The sequence below is a fragment of the Phodopus roborovskii genome, unplaced genomic scaffold, assembly GCF_943737965.1.
Source record: "Phodopus roborovskii unplaced genomic scaffold, PHOROB, whole genome shotgun sequence".
Taxonomy (NCBI): domain Eukaryota; kingdom Metazoa; phylum Chordata; class Mammalia; order Rodentia; family Cricetidae; genus Phodopus; species Phodopus roborovskii.
In genome coordinates, this window is record NW_026126416.1 from 30,856,491 (window position 1) to 30,879,394 (window position 22,904).

The 22,904-nt window shown below is 43.2% G+C and overlaps 1 protein-coding gene across 3 annotated transcripts; it reads right to left on the bottom strand.

The window, feature by feature from the left end:
• Positions 1–2,599: 2,599 nt before the first annotated feature.
• Positions 2,600–22,130, bottom strand: Slc28a2 (solute carrier family 28 member 2). 3 transcript variants are annotated; one of them, XM_051183531.1, is made up of 18 exons: positions 21,928–22,130; positions 21,273–21,369; positions 21,100–21,170; positions 17,525–17,616; positions 16,503–16,686; positions 14,096–14,237; positions 12,889–13,002; positions 12,503–12,580; positions 12,049–12,129; positions 11,562–11,642; positions 9,369–9,494; positions 9,152–9,282; positions 8,635–8,803; positions 8,278–8,475; positions 7,627–7,708; positions 6,059–6,157; positions 5,761–5,872; positions 2,600–3,371 (listed from the first exon to the last, which is right to left on the bottom strand). In XM_051183531.1, the coding sequence occupies exons 2-18, from the start codon at positions 21,351–21,353 to the stop codon at positions 3,254–3,256; spliced, it is 1,959 nt and encodes a 652-aa protein (XP_051039488.1). In that variant the 5' UTR covers positions 21,354–21,369; positions 21,928–22,130; the 3' UTR covers positions 2,600–3,253. The 3 variants fall into 3 exon arrangements, with proteins under 3 accessions (XP_051039488.1, XP_051039486.1, XP_051039487.1); XM_051183529.1 differs by having other exon boundaries at positions 21,273–21,411; XM_051183530.1 differs by having other exon boundaries at positions 21,273–21,415.
• Positions 22,131–22,904: the final 774 nt, after the last annotated feature.

The window sequence follows — 22,904 nt, forward strand, 5'->3', positions numbered from 1 at the left end:
GGGAAAGATTCTTGTACTCAAGGGTAGCCTGGTGACAGATGCAGCAGGATGCCAACCTGGAGCGAGGGACAGAGATCCTTTTGAGCCTTGAAAAGACTATGTAACTTTTGCTTTTCTAGAAACTCATAAAAGTTGTTTGTTCTAGTGAAAATGTATGCTGTGGGGGAAAATGGCTTCCAGCAAATCCCCTAACACTTGCTCTCCTATTACTAAAAAATGTCTGCATGAGCATCTGCCTGTAGAGATTCAGCTTAACTGTAGCCATCTTGGCGGGAGCTGCCATTTTTCCTGCCAGATGACCCTGGCATACACTCCAAACTCTGTGAGACAGATTTTAAAAAGGCTGAGCACGCTATGCAAGCCACAATGTCAAGACTTTTATTTTTTTATTTTACAATGTTTTACTTATTACCATGTCTATGGTGTGTGTAAGAGAGAGCACATGCATGCCACAGAGCGAGTGTAGAGACCAGGGAACAGTTTTAGAGTCAGTTCTCTCCTTCCAGCTTTGCATGGGTTGCAGAAATTGAACTCTGGCCATCAGGCCTTTGAGCTAAGCACTTTTACCCACTGAGCTATGTTGCTGGCCCCTAGACTGTTTCTTGACTGACACTGGACACATGAATAATATCTGAGAAAGGAAAAATTCTGCTTGACTGTTGTATACCTTTTTCTCACTTAAACCCTTCCTCCTGTATGGGGTGCATAAACCTCCAAGTCTCACCATCAGTCAGTACATGTGTCTACTCATAGGCATGTCTAATAAATTGTACTTTATGCAACCCTGCATGTCTCTTTCTCAAATATTTACTCACCTTCATCTTGGCTAACCAAGCTCTCATCTACTGGGATAGGTTGTTCCAAACATCTATCTTTTGCACTAGGAGCCATTTGATGGCCTGGTTCCCCCTGTTCTTGGGTCACCTTCACTATGTAAGAGTGTATATGGCTCCATCAATTCTGAACTTTAGATTTGTACCTTAATTGTAGCATGGGGCTTCTTGTCTATACCCCTAAGCAAACTCTAGCCAAACCTAACCCATCCTTTACTCCTGCCCTTCTGAGTCTAACTAGGAGAAGAGTTGGGCATATGCAGGTCTTTGTGTCAGGTATCTCTGGAAAGGAATAGAATACACTTATGGTAGATGTATGCAAGCAGTATTCACCTCATCTACCTGACCTATTAGAAAAAACTACATTAGACCAAGTGACTTTTAAACAACAGAAATTTATTTCTCACATTCGTGCCTACATACTTTGACAGACAGACACACACACACTCACACGTGTGCATAAATTAATTTTTTTGTGTGGTTTTTAGAGACAGGGTTTCTCTGTGGCTTTGGGAGGCTGTCTGGGAACTAGCTCTTGTAGACCAGGCTTGTCTCAAACTCACAGAGATTCGACTGCCTCTGCCTCCCTAGTGCTGGGGTTAAAGGCATGCGCTACCACCGCCAGGCATAAATTAATTTTTAAAGCTACTCTTGGGATAGAGAGATGGATCATTTGGTAAAGTACTTGCTGTGCAAACATGAGGACCCAAACCCATGAATTCAACCCCTAGAACCACCACACAGAAGCATCACAAAGGTCTAGCTAACTGGACGTGTTTGGTACCCTCTAGCTATGTAACTGTTGAATCACTGCTGCTTATGGCACTGCCTCTGCCACTTTCTACACTGGACAATTCCTGGATTCTGTAGCAGAGCACTGGCACCAGACCATAATGGGTACAGCAGACTCTCCTTTGTGTTTAGTTTGGTTTTTCCTTCTGGTTACTTGAGACAAGGTCTCCTTATGTAGCCCTGGCTGTTCTGAAATTCACCATGTAGATCAATGTGTCCTTGAACTCACAGAGATCCAAGGCATGTGTCACCACACTTGTCCCCTTACTGAGGCCTTGAAGCCAAGAGCAGTGAGGCTGCTGTAATTGTTAAGTAGCCCTGGTTGTAAATGTCCCTTATCCATTGCTACTCTGAGAAGTCCTCACAGGATCTAACTCAGGCCATCGGGCAAGCACTTCTACAAGGTGAGCCATCTTGCTGATCCAAAGCTATTTTTAATGGATCCTCCATAAACCTGAGGTACAGATAGCTGGCACTAAAGAATACCAAACAAAGTAAAGGCCTTTCACATGGATATTCCTTAGAATTCATTCCTTAGAGTACATTCCTTAGACTATGTCCCTTAGAATACATCCCTTAAAGTACATCCCTTAGAATACATTCCTTAGAATACATCTCTTAGAATATATCCCTTGGAATACATCCCTTAGAATACATCCCTTAGAATACATCCTTTAGAATATATCCCTTGGAATACATCCCTTGGAATACATTCCTTAGAATGTATAGAGGGCTGGAGAGACAGTTCAGGGGTTGAGTCCCACAGAAGACCTAAGTTCATGTCCAATTATCCACATCGGGCTACCTGTAACTCCAGCTCCAGGTGTCCCCACACCTCTGGCCTCCTCTGGCACCTACACTCATCACACACACACACACACACACACACACACACACACACACACACACTCATCACACATACATGCACACACACGCATGCACACACACATACTTATTAAAAAATGAAATAAATCCTCTTTTAAAAAACATTTTATGTACAAGGAATATTTTTGTTACTGTGTGAGGAGGGCAAGGAGTTTTTGTTTACAAATACTTGGCAACAGAAAAATATGTTATCACTAAATATCAACATATGCTTCACATAGAACTTTAGAAATACAGTTCCTCACCACCATCTCTTCCCAAGGACACACGGTATACTGTATCACTTGTATGAAACACTTTTGGGTTTGGGGTTTTGAAACAGTATCTCACTCTGTAACCCAAGCTGAGACACTCTTCCTTAGCTGTTGGCTTATCAGTTATGATCACAGGGGTCTGCTACCACTCCATTGAAACCTAAGCATCTGCTTTGGTTTACTCACTCTCATGACTCTGGACCGGGTCAGGGATTGAAGCTCAATCTTGGCCCTTACCACACAGATATTTTCCCTCTTAGCTGCATTCCTACTGTCATTTGGCTCAGAAGGGCCTATGGGGATATTCCTGTCCAGGGGGCTGCACCCCAGTGGAAAGGTGGGTGTTGGGTTTTATGCTGGACTACAGTAAGCCCAGAACTTTCACTTGGTAGATTCTAGTGTGGTCCTCGTAGAATTTGAAGCTTCAGTATCCATTTGACAACACAAACCCGTTCTATAAGAACTGTAGTGGAAATGGTCCTGCCAGCCTCATACACAGACAGTGTTGTTGTAGAGGCTACAGCAACTAGCAAGACTTATGGCGCTGAACTTCTTGTCTTCCCAGGGACCCAAGAAAGAAGGCATGTTGGTTCCATTCAGCCGCGTACTGAAACGATAAAGCCAGGGAGATTCGCATGTGTCACACACAGACAAGGCAGAGCAATGTATCAACAAGTTTTACCAAGTGGCTGAGAACAGAACCCCAAACCTGTGAGTGGGTCTGTTGGCTACAACCAATGAAATGAGATCTACTTAAATTCATTTTGCTGCTCACACTTTAGTTAATGCTAGTACAGAACAGTTTCCTGTGTCTGCCTTGTGGCGAGTGCCTAACCTCAGTCCGGTTAGAAAAAACATTTCCAGACAGCTGAGACAAAATGAGTGCCTTATAAAAGATCTAGAATAGAATTTAATTTAATTTAAAAAAAAAAAAAAAAAAGGGCTGGCCAGGCAGTGGTGGTACACTCCTTTAGTCCCAGCACTTGGGGGTGGGGCAGGGGCAGGCGGACCTCTGTGAGTTCGAGGCCAGCCTAGTCTACACCATGAGTTCCAGGACAGCCAAAACTACACAGAGAAACCCTGTCTTGGGAAAAAAAAAAAAAAAAGCTGATACCTAAGACAGCTTTCCTCTTCAGAAGGAAAAGGAAAAATGCTTACATTTAATTGGTATAAATTAATTAGGCAAAGATATTTCTCTTTTAAATTTCTTTGATTTTCATTTTATTCAAATTGAAATAGAATTACTTCCCCCTTTCCTCCCTCCAACCCCCCAACTCCCTCATGCCTCTCCCATATTCCCCTCTACTCTCAAGTTAACATCCTCTTTTTCTTCAATTATTATCATTACGTATGTATGGGTGTACATATAGGTATACACACATATATGTGTGTATGAATATATATACATATACATACATACATACATACATACATACATACAGCTATTAGTTTCTTCAACTTATATGCTTATGTGTGGGTGTGAGAGCAGCTGCCTGTGGAGGACTTCAGCATGTACCCTTCTGGAGCTGGAGTTACAGCTGTTTGGAAGCTACCCAGTGTGCACACTGGAAACAACTGAGGTGCTCAGCAAGAGCAGCTTGCTAACTGCTGAGCCATTTCCTCCAGCCCCAGTGACATTTCTTTCAAGTTCTATTGGCTAATGCCTCTGAGAATGTGGCTTTAGAAAATCCACTGAGAACATACACACCAGACTAAAGATCTATCCAGTCTACAAATTCTTCTTTAACAATCCCAAAAACTTTTACTTTATTCCCTGGCCTTAGATATCATACTCCACAGGGAACAGATCTCTTACATATACATCTCCTCCTAAGCAGGTTCCAGCTCTGGTTTCTCCCTGAGTCCCAGACTCCAGCTGACTTGTGAATGGCTTCATATGGAGTTCACACAGGAACCTCCAAATTAACAAATCCAGGACTGGAGAAGACCATGCCTTTCTCCTTTACTCCTATTCCTGTACTAGTCCACTGGCTCAGGACAGGTAAGAGAGTTCTCCTCCTCACCCTGGGTCTTGTTCCTACCTAGTTGAGTACCAGTCCTGTTGATTCCACTTGGTCTAGTGTACCTGTACCCTTAAGCATCTCATCATCTCTTGCTGAAACTGTTACAGCGTGTGTTTGTTCTGCTCTCCTTGTTATCAAAATGTCCTTCTGTAAAGCACAGTTAACCATGCTGGTATCCAGAACCCTGCAGGACCAAATCTAACTTCTCTAGACTCTCACACAAGGCCTTTCTGTAATGTCAACTTTGCTTCCTAAAGCTCTTCCCAACCCTGAAGCCCTCAACCAGGACACATGTGTCAAATATTTTAATTCCTCATACCTTCCTTTTATGTGTCCCCAAACTAGTTCTTTTGTTTAAATGATAGGTCCTTTTTCATAATCTAGAATGTAATAAATAAGATCACCTTTATCTCCTTTATACCCTTTACACTATCTGAACTAGAGGTTATCTGGTTATTGTAAATTTAAATTCTCCTCCTGGTCCTTTTTTTTCTTTCTTCCTTTCTTTCTTCCTTCCTTCCTTTCTTTCTTTCTTTCTTTCTTTCTTTCTTTCTTTCTTTCTTTCTTTCTTTTGGTTTTCTAAGACAGCCCTGGCTGTCCTGGAACTCCATTTGTATACCAGGCAGGCCTCCAACTCACAGAGGTCCACCTGCATCTGCCTCCCGAGTGTTCAAACTGAAGGCGTGTACCACCATGCCTGGTGGTCTGCTCCATTTCTATCTGAAAAACAACCTCTGATTTTATCAAGTAGGACTACTGTAAAATCATCATCTATAAACATCTATAGGGCTAATACCAAAGATAATGAGAGAAAAGGTTACAGGTAAAGGCCATCACCAACATTCATGTTGTGTCTCATACACATACAGTGTACACAGGACTGGACTCAAGACCTCTCATCTCCAATATTTAGAAGTTTCTTTCATGGAAGAGAGGAGATAGGAGGGAGCAGAAACTATGGTGTTCACCTACTTTTGGAAAAGCTCTCTGCAGCACACATAGGTCTCATAGGTTCTGTTGGTGAAACTTGTGCTTAGGAATGAGACACAGTCAGCTTCAGCTCCCCTGGGAACATAGAGGATTCCTGCACAAAGGAGACAGACATCACGTGACAGAGGAAGATTTGGCACATGGTCCCCAGAGTTCTTTGTGGTTTGGTTGGGAGCTGGTAACACTGTAAATCAGTTGTCTATGGGATGGATAGTTAATTAAGAGAATTTTCTGAGAGAGATGCTGTGTTCTCTGCCAGAGATAGCGCTTAGGCACCTACCTGCCATGCAGGCACTGATAAAGGACACGCAAGCACCCGTGAAGAGAGCTCTGACCACAATCTTGCACAAGTCGCTCTTCCGTTGGGGCATCATTGATGCTATAGGCAACAAAAGAAAGCAAATTGGATATTTTTAACGTACAGCAAGGAGAGGTAGCCCATGAGTCCCCCATTCAGAAGAATGCAAGGAAAAAAAAAAAACACAACACAACATGTGAATAGTGTCTTTATGACCAACCACCTAAGGCTGCTCTAGCTGTCATAAGAGGTGTGTACATACATAGTCTTGATAAATAACTCATACTTATCCTGGGTCAAGGATTGCATATCTGATCCTTACCTCAGTGGTTCTGGAATCTACTCAAGATACATTTGAGTCAAGCAAGACTCTGAGCTGATCCTAGCAGGTGCATGCCTGGTATATGCTAGCTGAGATCTATACTCTTATGTATAGACTGGAATTAGATGGACTGTTCCAAGCCAGAGGACTGGACAGGGCAGTATCCATCTCACCCTGGCTTCCAGAATCATAGTTACCAAGTAGCAGAAGTAGAACAACATGGATACGTATTTAACAGAAGGGAAAAGAGAAACCAAAAGGAAATTGTTTCACTTTCAAACTGTTTAATCAGCTATCAATGAAATAAAGTTAATAATTCCATCCCAACCTTGTGAACACATACCCCATGGAGGGCTAACTGCCTTAACCTAGAGACAGGAGAGAAGCCCTAGTCCCTACTTCAAATGACCTGTCAGATCTACATGACCCCACCTGGATGGCATTGCCCTACATGTGGAATTGGGGTGGGGGAATTGGAGGGGAAGGTGGTCCGGGTGCATGTAAGAGGGCAGAGAGGGCAAAAGGGAGGGAGGGAGGAAGGGAGGAAGGAAGGGAGGAAGGGAGGAAGGGAGGAAGAAAGGAAAGGAGGGAGAGAGAGGGAACTGGGATTGACATGTAAAATAATAAATTAAATAATAATAATAATAATAATTCCATCCCAGAATGTGATTGCCAGAAATGGCATTTTCACACACTCTATTTCTTCTAAGACTCATTTCTAACTTGTCTCTTCCAAGTGCTTAAGCTTCTGATAGACTCTGCCCTCCAGAACCTCTCCCTCTCTCCTGGCATCTCTCCAGCAATCAGAATGATGCAACTTCAAATACTAAGTCCTCTGTACTCCAGGACTCTCAACTTTTAACCTGACAATGTATAATACTTGTTCTATTTACTTGCTCTCTCTCTCTCTCTGACTCCTGTACAAATGTAGCTTAATTTCAGAAAGTACCTTTGGCAGTTTAATGGAAAGATAGAAATATCATTTTTATAACTTCTTCCTTGTAAGGAAAATAAAAATAAATCCTGTTTGTGCCTTGGCAGGAAGGAGAAGACACAAATAGATCATAAAGAAATCAACCCATATTCAGCCTGACTGCACAAGCTCTGAGTTACGCATGGCCTTAGAGGCTCACTTCGTATCAGCTTCTCTGCTAGCCCCAGCTTTGCAGTGAGCAGAGGTTGCAAGATGTGTGGTACCCTGGAGACCTGGGGGAATTTAACAACTCACTCAAGCCTCCCAGTGTGATTCCTATAGAAGTAAGATTGGCAAATCCACAGAGTGAAAACGTTGCAATAATTTCAGCTTTCACCTAGGGGAGGGGGGAAACAAGTAGATACATTCAGTTCTGCTGTGTCTCACAAATATGGTAGGAGTCCCAGGATACACCAAGTCTTTCTCACAGTCTTCTACAGAACCATGAAAGATGCTCAGAAAATAACTGGCCCCTGAGTTACAACAGCTGCTGTGATGTGGTAATACCACAAGACTCCTTGCCCAGCACTGTTCTCATTAAAGATAAGGAGAAAATTACCTAGGGAAACAATGTGAGATATATAGAAGATCAATTCCCAGCAATTTGAATGTGTAAGTAAAGAGACTTAAGAACATCTAAAAGGTGTGTTCCTTAGATTGTCCCAATGTAAGGAAGCAACAATTAATCTTATAGATCAAAGTTGGGCCAAATTCAGAGGAGAAGTAACACAGGGACCTGTAGCAGAAGCTAGGTACTGAGATATAAGGTTCTGCTTGTCTTGTGGTTAGGCTGGGACACTGGGAAATGCCTGTGGGCCCACAACGCCTGTGTGGAACTTTGTGCCTTCCCTTGGATATACATGGCCCAAAACTTTCACTCTGTGATTTTTCTGGAATGTCACTTACAGAAATCCACTGTTTCTCGCCATTGATCCACTCTTCTATTCCAGAGAGACGTTTGTTCTTGAACTGAGACAGTTCTTGATAGGCCACAAATTCATTTATGAATAATTTGACTCCCACGATCTCAGCTACCAGTGGACAGTCTGCCCACTCTACACCCATCATGAAAACCATGGGCCGAAGGACATAGGAGCAGATAACCTGAGGGGAAGAGAAATACCCCAGGAGCAGAAAATGGTTAGCTGCAAGGAGCCTCCTTGGAGACTCAGCCCTCCCCTCCTTATACCTCCCTATTCTGCTCAGGCTTTCTCTTGGCTTACCGTGGGTCAGGAAAACATGGCCAAGATATAGAAGACTTACCTGGAAAGAGAGTCCATGTATATCCACCATTTCCCCCAGCCAAGAAAGGGTAGCATTGACAAAGGCCAACACAGCCAAAAAGGCAACGAGGTTGGCTGCAACATTAGCAACAAGGCCGATGGCATCTGTGGCTCCATTGCTCGCAGCTTCCAGGATGTTCCTCTCGTCCCTGTGGTTATTGGGCATAAAGCATATACTACCTCAGCTCCTCAGAGAAGCTCCATTGCCCCTGAAGTGTGAGAGGTGATGGAATCCCTTACTCTGAAGTGATTCCGATGTTACTGCCATGACAGTATAATGCCAAGGATGTGGAGTAATTGCCTAAGGAGTTATCGCCAGGTGGGAAGGTTAAATCAAAACAAGACAAGAATGACAAGGTGGATGCAGAGATAGCAAACGGAGACGCCGAATGATGTTCTTCCTTTGGGGTGACCAGAAGTCTCTACCACCACAGGGCCTCTCTTAGGTAGCACACCTTACCATCTCCCAAATTATGTGCTTCCCCGGCTCAGCTCACCTACTGGGAAGCTTCACTCCCTCCTTGCTCTTGAACTTGGACTCCTCTACTTCTGGATACACAAGTTTGGACAAGGCAAGTGCACAAGGTGCAGCCATCACTGAGGCAGAAATCAAGGATGATGCATCAATCTGTAAGGCCAGATTGGGGGGGGATTAGCAACATTGTGGGGCTCAATGTGGTTGCACCAGGAGAGACTGTGTAAACTGTGCCTCACCCCAAAGGATATGAAGGCTCCCAACACAGTGCCTGCAATGGTAGCAAAGCCTCCAGTCATCACTGCATGGATTTCAGAGAGAGTCATGTCTGCAAGGTAGGGACGGATGAGCAGAGGTGCCTCTGTCTAAAAACAAAGAAAAACGGTCACATACAAACAGTCACATACCTATATCAAAGTGCTCGTCCCAGACAGGGAATGGACCCATCAGATGCATGCCCTTCTAGCCAGTGAACAAAAAGTTTTGCCCTTAGGCTTCAGACCTGCCCAACCATCTCCTTGCTGGCTGTTTCCACCTGTTTCCATGTCACGCTATAAAATACTGTAGACAACTGGCATTCATTTATTTTGTTTGCCATGTCCAAATCCATGGACTTAACTGGGTGATTTATGTAGTACAGAACACTTACTGACCACACACTAGATGTCTACAAAGCATGCATTAAATGAACTGAAAATAACTCACCTAAGCCAATGAAGTGGGAAAGAAATAATAACAATACTATTAGGCCACCAAGAAAGCTCATCCGGAAGACCTGAGTTCACTATCTACAGCCCACATGGTAGAAGGATAGAACTGAGTTCTGCATGTTGTCCTCTGACTGCCACATGAGTGCATGTCACACAAATGCTTACACACACACACACACACACACACACACACACACACACACACGGGGGGGGGGGAGATTAAATAAATGTAATATATTTCTAAAGAAATGTCTACATTTTTTATTAATTAGGAAGATTCAACCAGGAAATCACCTAGCCTCAGTCTAGGATGCCATTTATCCTTTAATGATAGACAACAAAAGGACCCAGCCACTAAGACCATTAATGGAAAACTGACTGTAGATAATTTTAACAAAATTAAGGGCTATGGTAGAAGCACCAGAAGCGCTCTGAAAACATAACAGCCTAAGACTTTGGAAGAAAAAGATCTCAATGTTAACTTCCTGCCCCTTTGAAAAACAAGCATCCCTAGTGTTGATTTGGTTACTCAATAGCACATATTTAACACTGTAATGGCTAACTCTGACTATCAACAGTTGAAAAAAACGTCCAGGAGACAAAACTCTAGGAATGCCTGTGAGGATTATCTTGATTAGGTTAGCCTGTGAGAGGCTATTTTAATTAGGTTAACTGAGGGGAAAGACCCACTCTAACAGTGGGTAATATCATTTCCTAGGCTTGGGTTTTGGATTGCATTGAAGAGAAAGCTAGCTGGCCACAAACACCGTTATCTGCTTCCTGACTGGCTGTTACATTAGCTGTAACATAGTTTCTATGACGGAGATCTTCCCAACAAGATGACTATACTCTCAAACTGTGAGTCAAGAATAAGCCATTACTCTCCTAATGTGCTCTTTGGGGGGTATTTTATCGCAGCAACAGGAAGGGCAGCTATTTCACTCAAACAGCACTTATTCCACACAGACAGACACACTATGGAGTCCTGTGGAGAAGAACCCTGTTAGTTCTGAGCCAGACAAGCCATTGCCTCCTCAGAGACCTCAGAAAATGGGGATCACAGCAGGTCACACCAAGAAACTAGACAGCAGTTCAAACATCCTTGGTAGCTCCTGAGGGGGATAAGGCTTGGACTACTGTTTTCACCTATATTCCTATGTAAGAAGCTAGACCGGGGCTAAGCACTCTTTAGATAGTGTGTCCAGACTATGGATTAGGTACCAAGGGTGAAAGCAACGAACTAAGTTCTTCTTTCATAAGGCACCAACTGCTTCACAGTCTCCATTTCTCAGGCTTTTCATAAGAAAAACCTTGCCTTTAATCCCAGCACTTGGGAGGCAGAGGCAGGTGGATCTTCATGAGTTTGAGGCCAGCCTGGTCTACAAAGTGAGTTCCAGGACAGTCAGAGCTGTTACACAGAGAAAGCCTATCTCAAAACAAAACAAAGCAAAAGCAAAACAAACAAACAAAAAAGTGCCTTTCGAGCTGTTTAATGATCTGTGCAAATACACCCGGGAGGTGGAGGCAGGGAGCTCAGGAATTCAAGGCCATCCTCAACTATGCTGTGAGAATGAGGTCAGCCTGGACTCCATGACACTGTTTCTGGGAAAAAGAAAGGCAGGCAGTGGGGAGGAGAGAAGGGAAAATCCTCTTTCTGGATTTGTTTTCTGCCAAGATCTCAGTTCTTAAGAGAAAAGAAAAGCAGAAGGCCCACATACTTACCATTCCCACAAAAATGTTTCCTGCCACAGCCAGGGTTTCGGCAGCAGTGGTACCCATGGTGATTTGCAGAAACCAGGCAATCTACAAGAATCCAGACTCCTATGTTAGCAGAAATCTTGGGTAATGTCCAGTAAAGCACCTCCCACTACTCTGTTTCCTGGTAAGGAAACTGAGAACTAGGGAAAATGTGTGGCAGAGCAACAGAACAAGCTACAAACACAGTAGTGGGTTACAAACATAATAGCCAGTTACAAACTCGGACCCTGGGACTTCTAGATCGACATATCACACCCAATACCAAAGCTCAGTCCAGCCCAGCTTTTTACTGTGTTCTGACCCTGCCTACATCAGGATGCTTAAAGAGGTGGGTGCTTTTTCACATCCCGTCTGACTTCATGTCCTGTGTAGGATCATTTTCCCCAAAGAAAGTATCAGCATGGCCCATTCCCCTGACAGGTCCAAGCTGAAGGTCCTTTCGAGGACTTACCTTCTGAATCACCCACTGCACAAGGCCCAGGTAGTAGAGAATAGACATCACACATCCAAAGAAAATGATGATTGGCAAGGACTGCAATGAGAATGGTGGCCACAGGTGAGAGATTATACTCCATGTGCTACGTGTGCCGCAAGCAAGCCCTTGTGTGCCTCTAAATTAAACTCTGGGCATTCCCAGAGCATCTGATACAAAGCAGTTTAGGAATAAGCTCAAAATGTACTGCAAACCTGTCAGCCTATCAGTACTGAACCATGGGTTATTTCCTGAGCCTCTTCCCAAACCTACCTTTCAATCAATTTCATGATGGTAAAGGATCATGGGGGGAAAAGTGGACATCTTTCCAGAGTCAAATTGATAAAGACTATCTGACCTCTTGAACACTCCCATTTATCTCCCCCTACCCTTTCACCGACATGGCCATCCCTGCCCACAAAATAGAGCTTACCTGAAAAGCAAAAACACTTTGGACCAGTGCATCACCAAAAACAAAACTGGAGCCTTTCACAGTATAAGCCAGGAAAATCTGAAGTGGGGGGGGGGGATGAGGGTGAGAGTTAGGACAGGCAGGACACAGAGGAAGATGTGCTTAGCCTCGGGTGTGATCACCTGTGTGCAGGCCATGTCCCAAGAGTTGGTCATGAAATGACAGACGCAGCAAATCCTTTCTCTTCACTTGTATTCCTGCCTGAACCCCATTACTCTCTCTCTCTCTTTACCCAACCAAATTCCCCAAGACCACCATGAAGACATAGTCCCAAAGCCTCACACTTCCCTCAAATCTACATTCTTCGAGTCCCAGATGATTGAAACTCTGACATTTAATTCCCGTACCTGGATCTGATCGCCCAACCACTGAAATGCAATAAATCCAGGTTCAGTTCTGATGACCAAAATCCCAAAGACGAACTGAAGGCCCAGGCCCCAAAACACTGTCTTCCAGCACACCTGGGATCGAGAAGAAAATATTCAAGCATGAGCTCCAGACCTTACTTGGCCATTGCCTGGTTCAACCTTGTGCTAGGAATGGAGTTTGTGAGGATGTTAACAGTCAGTCTGGGGTCACATGGCTGTGCTGGCTAGCTTTATGGGGTCCAACTCTGGCTTCCAAGGACACTACACACATATGGTACACAGGCATACATGCAGACAAAACACTTACACAGATACGATGATAAAATTTAAAAATTAGATTTGTTTATTTTCTGCATGTGAGTGTGAGGCATGGATGTGCCAGGAAAGGTACATGATGTCAACCAGATCCTAGCTAAAGTCCTCTAAGGGGAAGGGACCTCAATTGTGAAAATGCCTTCATAATATTGGGGTGTCAGCATTTCCTTAAACAACGGGTGATGTGGGAGGGCCCAGCCCATTGTGGGCTGGTGGTCCTAGGTCCTGTAAGAATGCAAACTGAGCAAGCCCTGAGGAACAAGCCAATAAGCAACACTCCTCTGTGGTCTCTGTATCAGCTCCTGCCTCCAGGTCCCTGCTTTGTTTGAGTTCCTCTCTTGATTTCCTTTGATAGGTACAGTGATGTGAGAGAAAGGCCAAATAAACCCTTTCCTCCCCAAGTTGCTTTTGGTCATGGTGTGTCATCATAGAAATAGTACCCTAAGACAATGGCATAGGGAACATGGGGACTAGCAAGGGAAACTAGGGTGACATTGTACAGAGACAAGTATGTCCACACAGATTTTTAAAGTAAGTTACATGATACTTATGACACATGCATACAGATAACTTCCACAAACATCATTTTTGCACAGTGCCACCTGATTCTCTGCCATATTCTATTTTCTTTCTTTCCTTATTTATATGTTCTTTTACTTTTCTCTAGTGCTAACTATATCCATACATACCACAATAACATCCAGCAGGCCTAAGGTCTCTAAAAGCTTTCATACTTCTCTTAGGAATAAGACTGTGAGGAAAATTTCAGGAAATGTTACTTAGCTTTCTCTATCATGTCACACACATTTTGTAATTTCTACTTAGCCCTTGCTGTGTGTTGCTAGACCCAACCTAAATACCCCAAACTCACCGCACTGTGGTGTTTGGAGAAGATAAAGAGGATGAGGATGAACATACATATTCCTGCAAAGGAGATCAGCTGCTCTGGCCTTTGAGCTGTGTCGAGAGCCAGCCACAGGATAAGGCCAACCACAGAGGCTCCTGCGAACACCCTAAAGGTGGAATGCCAGAGCTAGGTTACCACTCAGCAAACCAGCAACCAAGAACCCTCTGACAGGCAGTCAGAGAGTCAGTGACATTACTCAATGGCTTACTCCTGATTAGGCAGAGATGGACCGTGAGAAATACTTGCTAGTTCCCTAGTGTCTGCTCTCCCCCAATTTACAGAAATATGTGTCTAATCTGATGATACAAATCACGTATCTTTTCTCATATAGCCATCTCAATAAAATTTAATATAGAAATCCATCCCTGAAGGTGCTTCTAATAACAACCAATCAAAATACTGAAAACAGAACGAGAGGATGTACTGGTCCCAGATGGATGGCTACTCAATTTTTAACCACTCCAAGGATGAGAATTAAATAAGACGTTTATGGATGAATCATTTTTACATGCACCAAACGTATTTCAATGCATAGACTGGAGGCTTGGGACGTAGCTTCGCAGAGCACTTGCCTAGAATGAACAAGACCCTGGGTCCGTCCAATCCCTGGCCAACCAAAATAAATAAGGAGTCAGTCATGGTAGTACAAGCCTTAGGAAGGTGGAGGCAGGAGGATAATATTTTAATGTTGGGATTGGAGAACTGGCTCAGCAGCTCTTCTGAACACAGTGGTCACCAGGCATACATGTGGTGTAAATACATGCATGCAGACAAAACACTGGTACACATAAAGTAAAACTGAAAAAGAGGTTAAAGTCATCTTCACGGTTAGTTTGAAGCTGGCTCACATCACGTACCCTTTCTCAAAAACAAACAAAACAGCAGATGAATTTCCTCAATTTAAGGGAAGAGAATTATAAAGGATATTACAGGTGAAAACAATACAGAAAGAAACACTTGATCCACTGAGACGGCGTCTCCAGAGCAACACCGCAAAAGAGACTCCGGACTGAATTACACATCCCTTTCTCAGACGGAATAACATCTGGCTTCCAAAAGTTTATTTAATGAATACATTCATTTGGCCCTCCTCCAATACTGTCAAATAAATCTGTGAAACAAAACTTCAATGGTTACACGTTATTTCTCCAAATTATCACTATTGAACACCTATTTTCTGTGCATTCATTGGAGAATGAGAAAAGACTTTCTAGAAAGTCTGGCCTACAGTCAGTGCATGTGGACAAGGCATAGTTAGATCAACTATAGCTGCTGCAGAATCCAGTTCAGTTATGTTGATCATCAGGTTTTCACCTGTGGATCACAACCCCTTTGGGATTCCTATATCAGTTATTTACACTATGATTCATAACACTAGCAAGATTACAGTTACAAAGTAGCAAGGAAAATCATTTTATGGGTGAGGGTCCCCACAGCATGAAGAACTATATTAAAGGGCCACGGCATTGGGAAGGTTGAGAACCACTGATGGAGTTTGCAAACACAAAAGCAGGTAGCAGGCCCTGGAAGACTAGAGGGGAGGAGAATAGAGCATAGAGAACAGAAACAACTTAGTTGGTAGCATAATGTAAATGCAAGCATCTTCTCTAACCCCTTGGCTCTTGGGATTTCAGACTGAAACTCCTCCCTGATCTAGAGACCCATCTGCACCAGCAATATTGACCCAAGGCGATAAGAAACTAGACTGGGCTTTGCAGATCAAAGGTCTGTTGCTATGTGTTCTCTATACTTTGCCTTTGTGTAGGAAAGGGCCTGGATCCCTCTCAGGAACTTTCAAAATGTTAAAATGTTAAACGAACTGGCTATGATTCTCAGTTGGTAGAAGGCTTGCCTAGGATTCACAAGGCCTTGGGTTCAATCCCCCGCGTTCCATAAACTAAGTTCGGTAATAGCTGCCTGTAACTCTAGCACTCAAGAGGCAGAGGCAGGAGGATCAGAAGTTCAAAGTCATCCTTGGCTACATAGAGTTTGAGACAAACCTTTGTCCCATAAAAAAGAAAATAAGAAAAAAGAAAAGAAAGAGGAAGGGAAGAGAAGGGAGGCGAGAGAGAGGGCTTCCATCTCTCATAATTGAGATTATTCATTGATACATTCACAATTAAAAGCACAATTTGGAGGCTGTGGAAGCTGCAGGTGGGACATAATCTCTTTGCTCCCATCCCCCTTCCCTGCCTTCATGATGTGAGCAGCTTTGCTCCAGCAGCTCACTTCACACAGTACACTGCCCCATCACTGATGGGGCTGAGACACCATAGGCTAAGCCTCTGAACCTGGGCACCTAAACAGTCTGTCCTGCACATTGTTCTCAGGTGTTTCGTAAACAGCAATGCAAGTTGACTGGCACACTTACCACTTCAGCCAACGTCTCAGGCGGGGTTTCTTTAAGGGCTTCAGACAGCTTATTAGTTTTTTACCAAAAATTTTTTTCAGAAAGTGGCAAGCCAGGAAGAAGATTACAAGACAGGTGATGACAAATAATGCCAGTGCCCTCTGGAAGTTCAGGATGCAAGCTGCCAGGAAGTAGGCAGCATAAGCTACAAAGAGAGGGTGAAGAGAGAAAGTCAGCAAGGCTGAGCATCCATGGAGCATGAGGCCATGCCTCTCTGCTCCCGTCGAAGTCTCGCCCCCTTCTGTTTTAGCTGCTGTCCTCACTCTGTCCCTTAGATGTGGTCAACATCTTTGGAAATTGGACATCTCTTCCTGATTTTTTTTTTTTACCCCAGCTGTGTTGAAATGTTAAATGATTAAAACTTTTCTCTTGAGCTAAGTGATGTAAGAGAAGCTGCCACAAGGAGGAAAAACTATGTGTATTTTTCTCAATGCTCTCAAATTCACCCCAAGGGTAATTTTTGATCTCAATATCCCAGCTGCATCTAATCAAATCTCCACATGTCACTGACAACATACTGTAAACAAGGTTTTCTGACTTTCAAAAATAATGTATAGCGCTTATCTTAATTATAAACCAGTAAATATGTTATGTATGACAGGAGTCTTTCATAAAGTCTACAGACCTGTGCCCTGAGTCAAACCCAAGCACTAAAAAGAGAATATATATATATATATATATGTGTGTGTGTGTGTGTGTGTGTGTGTGTGTGTGTTTGTGTGTGTACACATATATATATATGTAAATATAAAGCCTAAATAGTACAGTTTTGAACTATAGCTTTTCTCTAAGTTTTACTTAGTCTTCTGGGTATGAGGCAATAAATTATGGCTTACCTACAGGTAGTTAAAAACCTGTATCTCAAATAGCCTGTAGGTTAATTTATGAGTAATGTTACTTTTTACCCAGCAATAATCTTGACACAAGATAACAGTCCTAAAAATGTTTGTGTTTCCCACTTCCATGAATTCTCCTGATCTCACCTGCACACAAGAGACCGAGCAGGATCTTTTTTAATAAAACAGCATGTCTTTTGAAGAAACTTCTCACCTTGATGAAAGGATAGAGAGTCCTCCTGATGAGAAACCAAAATTAAAACATGAGAAATGCTTCATCCTGTCTGTGCAACTCTTAGACCTTGGATAACCCCAAGGCAGAGTTTGTTCTCAGTCAGTGAAGAAAGTTACTCAGCTGGTGGATGTTTGATAGTGTTCCAGCAAGGCCCTTGTGTCTGGGCATCAGGGCATCTCCTCAACCTAGAGTATCTATGTCTTCGATAATTTCCTACCACAGAAGTGGATACTAATCATGCCAGGGATTTACTCTTTGTGTTTTTCCTAAGGACAGGTTCTATAGTCAGCCTGTCCTTCTTAGAGGCAATTCTAAGCATCCTAAAACCACACACGGCCTTTAGTAGCTGTGCATACTTTAGCAGATAGAAGAGAAAACAAACCAGTGTCAAGAGTCTCTGTCGACAGGTCTGAGGGAAGGTGCCCAGCAAGAACTATTCAAGACTGCTTTGTATAGTGTTTCCCATGCGGTTGGGCTCAAAGAACTTTGCAAATAATAATAGGGTTCCTCTAAAACACCTTGGAGATTGCTACTGCAACCTAAAAGTCAGGGATGGTTGAGTAAATTTTCCAATGTCACAGAGGTCATAAGTAGTAGCTCTGGAAGCTGAGTAGCCTGGCTTCTGAATCTAAGCTCTCCATCATCATGCCAGGCTACCTTACCTGACCCCAGGATCACCTCCCTCTGCAGCCAAGTGAGCAAAACGATTCCACTTTCAACAGAGAAAACAAGCCCAGCAGAAGTGTCCTTGTGTCTATGGTTCTAAGGTATGGTGTTTAGTCAGGGATGCAAACAGCCACTAATAAAGGGTCTGGGAATTTGGGCCACATAGTTTTGGGCTCCTTCTCTATTGTTGCCTCTCTCGTCTAACGAGATTGAGCCTGTCATATCCCTGCATCCTTCTTTCTTCATTCTCACTCATCTTCACACTCATCTTCACACCTGTTACATGTGATGGCAGAGGTATCCGATCATGGCAAACTAGTGGGCTTCTCTTCCCGATGTCTTGCTCAGTGGCATCCCTTTGGTAACTTCAAATCAACTGTGGAGTATCTACACTATATGTCAATGCTATAGGTCTAAGCTTGCCATATTAGCTATTCTACATTAAAGATTGTCAACTGTAGTGGTTGATGGGATAAGTGTGTCAATGTTACATACTTTTAAATAATGTTTTATTAGAACATGTCCATGCCCATTTGTTTATTGCTATCTGTGCCTTCTTTCTCACTAAAGTGGTAGAGTTGAGTAAATGCAACAGAGACTACACAGCCTACAAACTAAAGTGTTTACTACTTTGTCCTTCACAGAAAAGCAATCCAACTGCTAATCTTACTTGGTATGTAAGAAAATATACCTGTAACATCCATGTCTAAAATGTGCTCAAAGAGAAAAAAAAAATCAGAAAGAGGATCTTACTATACGCTCAGACTATTCTCACACTCATTAAGACCACAACTTGCCCTCATCCAGTAGCTGATGGAAGCAGAAGCTGACACCCACAGCTAAACACTGAGCCAAACTCCTGGAATCCAGTTGCAGAGAGGGAGGAGTGATGAGCAAAGGGGTCAAGACCAGGCTAGAGAAACCCACAGAAACAGCTGACCTGCAGAAGGGGGAGTAAATGGACCCCCAGAATGATAGCTAGGAAACCAGCATAGTACTGACTCAGACCTCCCTGAATGTGGGTCTCAATTAGAAGGCCTGGGCAGTCTAAGGGACCTCTGACAGTGGAACAAGGATTTATCCCTGGTGCATGAAAGGGCTTTGGGAGCACATTCCCTACCGAGGGATACTCCCTTAAGCCTAGAGTCAGGATGGAGGACCTACGCCCTACTCCAAATGACTTGACAGATTTTGATGATTCCCTCCTGGAAGGCCTCACCCTCCCTGTGGAGAGTGGGGAGGAAATGGGATAGGAGGGGGGTTGGGAAGCATGGGAAAGAGGGAGAGGGAACTGGGATTGATATGTAAAATAAGAAAAATTATAATATATATATATATATATATATATATATATGTATATATATATATATATATATATATATATATATCAGAACTCAACCTTCTGCCTCAGCTTCTCAAGTAATGGATTGACAGACATGTACCACTACACCAGCAAGAGATTCCACTCATATGTATTTAATAGCCTGCATATAATTCCAGACCTCAAGAGGCCAAGGGAAGAGAACAGTTGTAAATTTAATGCCACCCTAGCTTATCAAGTGAGTGCCAGGCCAGCTGTGACTACATAGTAATATTCTAACAAAACAAAAAGAAGAAAAGACTCAAAATCAAACAAGAAAAAACAAGCCAAACCAAAGGAACCAGTGCATTGCTTCACAGAATTCAGAGTGAGTTCTAGGACAGCCAAGGCCACACACACACACACACACACACACACACACACACACAAAGAAAGAAAGAAAAAGAAAAGAAAACCCCTTTCTCAAAAAGCCAAAACAAAAAAAAGTAGAAAAACAAAAATACATTGAAATATAAAGTATGCATCAATTGATATGGATATTTTATATAAAAGTTTGTAGCTAAACAGGCAGGGTATGATGGTGCAGGTCTGTAGTTCTAGCACTTCGGAGTTAGAAACAAGGACTAGCAGGTCAATGCCAACTTTAAGGAGAATATGAGCTACAAGAAACTCAGTTTCAAAAACAAATAAACTATATGAAACAAATTGTTTGACATTCGCTCTGATGGCAGGTCCATGTTGAAATTCAAATGTCTTTGTTCCTCCTCGACCCCCGAGCACACAACACTGCAGACTGTAGTTTCCCTCATCAGGCCCTTCGCTTAACTCCCAAGTCATCATCTCTTTTGAGCCTCCATAGGAAATCCTTTTGCCTCTGCTCTTATGTTTTTCTTTTTCCTACTCCTAAGTCTGGGCATTCCAGAAAAGTTCTTTGGTCATGGCAGAGCTGGGGTTTGTTTTGTTTTGTTTTAGACAGGGTTCCACTCGGTAGCCTTGGCTGGTCTAGAACTTGCTAAGTGGACCAGGCTGGCCCCAAACTCCTAAAGATCAGTCCATCTCTGCCATCCCAAGTGCTGGGATTAGAGGCACACACGACAAACAAGGCCTGGCCTCAGAGGGACTTGTTTTGTTTTGTTTTAATTGATACGAGTATGTTCATTCCTAAGTTTCAGTGCTCTAACTTAAACCAAAGTATGAAAATTAGTACTTGCCTGTCATAAAAATTAAGTTAATCATACATAGTACTCAAAAAATGTAAGCCATGGTTACTGTTGTTATTGCTGTTGCTATTTTTTTAATGTCATTCTAGGTTGACACTGATGAGCTTGTCATTGTCATGGGCTGACACTTCCATAAATTCAACAAAACATGTGGGACCATGCAGTGATCCTGGTTTGTCTGAGTGAAGCAGTCCCAGAATGATTAACTTTGATCTCTTTTGCTCACTCCTCTTCCCCACCCCACCCCCAAGTTCTAAGCTGGACTCTGGAACATCCTTACCCCTGGCCATCCTTCAGGCTGTGTTCCTGCGTCATTTCTGTCTTTCTGCTTTGCTCAGGGTCTCCTCTTTCCTGTAAACACAGGCAAAGTTGAGATCAGCCATGCAGCCCTGTCAGAGTCAATAGACTGAGAAAGCAGCTCAGGTCACACTTCAGCCCACAATACTACATTACCATGAGTTCCAGCCCTAGGTTCTCAAAGTCGTTCTCCACTGTGGCCTGGGGAACCGACTCTCTTCCCACTTCTTTCTCCATCGCTTGCTATCCTCAGCTGAAAAACAAACTCAAGGCTAAGGCTGGCAGACTTTTCCTTCTGTCTTGTGGGATGAGGGAGAAAATTTTAAGGCCAGATCCTCTCAGAATATACAAGACAAAACTTCTCTAAAGAGTCAGCTGCTTGTATTAAGAATGAGGACTGGAAAGATTAGGAGAAGATTAATATATAATGAATAACAAAAGGTAAACTATGATCTCTTGATGAAAATGGTTATGGAAGAAGAGGCACTATGGCAGATGAGAAAGTAAAGGCAGGGAAGAGCTGACATGAAGTTGTGGTTCTCCCAGGGCCCCGGGACCGGGGTTGAAATATAACCTTAGTCTCTCAAATCAAAGGTCATTCGGCAATTTTCTTTATCGTTTTTTCCTGGAGCAGGTCCCACTGAGCTAGGCTAGAAGGAGAGAGAGGAGAGATGACAGCTGAGGAAGCTCCAGGGGCCAAAGCTTTCTGGGAAAAGAAGAGAGAGGAACAGTTTGCATTCGGTAGGGTTCTCTAAGGAACGGAACGGACAGAATGTTTATACAGAAAAGAGGGTTTTCTGGAATAACTTACAGTGTGCTGGGTGGGTCCTCACAGTCCAGTCCAACAACAGCTATAATCTGGAAGCTGCTCAAATTACAAAACCAGATACCTCAGCAGTTCCAAGTCTGGTTGGTGCCTGGAAGGTTCCTGAAGAACTAAATGTCTTCAGTCCAAGTGGGATCCTGGAGAAGCTGGGTATTAGTGGGACAGGACAGCAGTAATACAGATGAATGCTCTCACTAGCAGGAAGTAAAGACAGGCAAGCCTCAGACTTCCTTCTATTTAGGTGGTTACCACAGGAAAGGGCCGCCCACTCTAGGGGAGGGGCTTCTTGGAAGCATGTTTCTTAGTTGGGCCAATCAAACCATCCCTTTTGCCATACTTAATTTTCAGATGAGGACAATGTCAAGCTCATAATTCTGCCTAACATTATACAGTTATCTCATGTACCACTGAAAATGCACCATTCTTCCCTCAGAATAAATAGCAAGGCCCCTTGAGGAATGCATGGTCTTTTAGTGTCCTATAGCTTAATTAGGACAATATAAATTTAAGAACACTGAATTACTGATTTTATTCCAGTCATTACATTACAGGGCAAAGGATCAGAGAAGGAAAGAAAACACAATTATTTGCTCAATATATGAGTCTTAAAATTAGGACAGAAGCAGAAGCAAACACTCAGGACAGTAACAGCCCTCACTTCTGTAGCAGGTCTTGTGGCCCTACCTGGAGTTCACAACTCTTCCACAATATAGGCCATAGCCCCTCTGCCTTCAGCAAGCACCTCAGCCAGTCCTGGTTCTTCGCCTGGAGGAGGGACCCATACACTTTGGAAGGGTCTGGGCCTGGATTGAGTTGTTGTAGCTTCCCATTGACTTCAATCACAAGGTGTGTATCTCTTGCGTTTGATATGCTCTGCCTTTACCTTCATTGGAGAGAAACAATCCAATTTCCCTTTGGTCTGGGTCAATCCCCCCTCCTAACTCTGTTGTTCCTACTTTCAG

What these genes read in the sequence shown, in the direction of transcription:
- Slc28a2 (XM_051183531.1), bottom strand. Translation starts at nt 21,353, where the DNA reads ATGGAGAAAGAAGTGGGAAGAGAGTCGGTTCCCCAGGCCACAGTGGAG. An exon ending in AGCCTGAAGGATGGCCAGGG is followed by an intron (nt 17,617 to 21,099) that starts GTAAGGATGTTC and finishes GTTTCTCATCAG; the next exon opens with GAGGACTCTCTATCCTTTCA. An exon ending in GAAACATTTTTGTGGGAATG is followed by an intron (nt 9,495 to 11,561) that starts GTAAGTATGTGG and finishes CTTTGTTTTTAG; the next exon opens with ACAGAGGCACCTCTGCTCAT.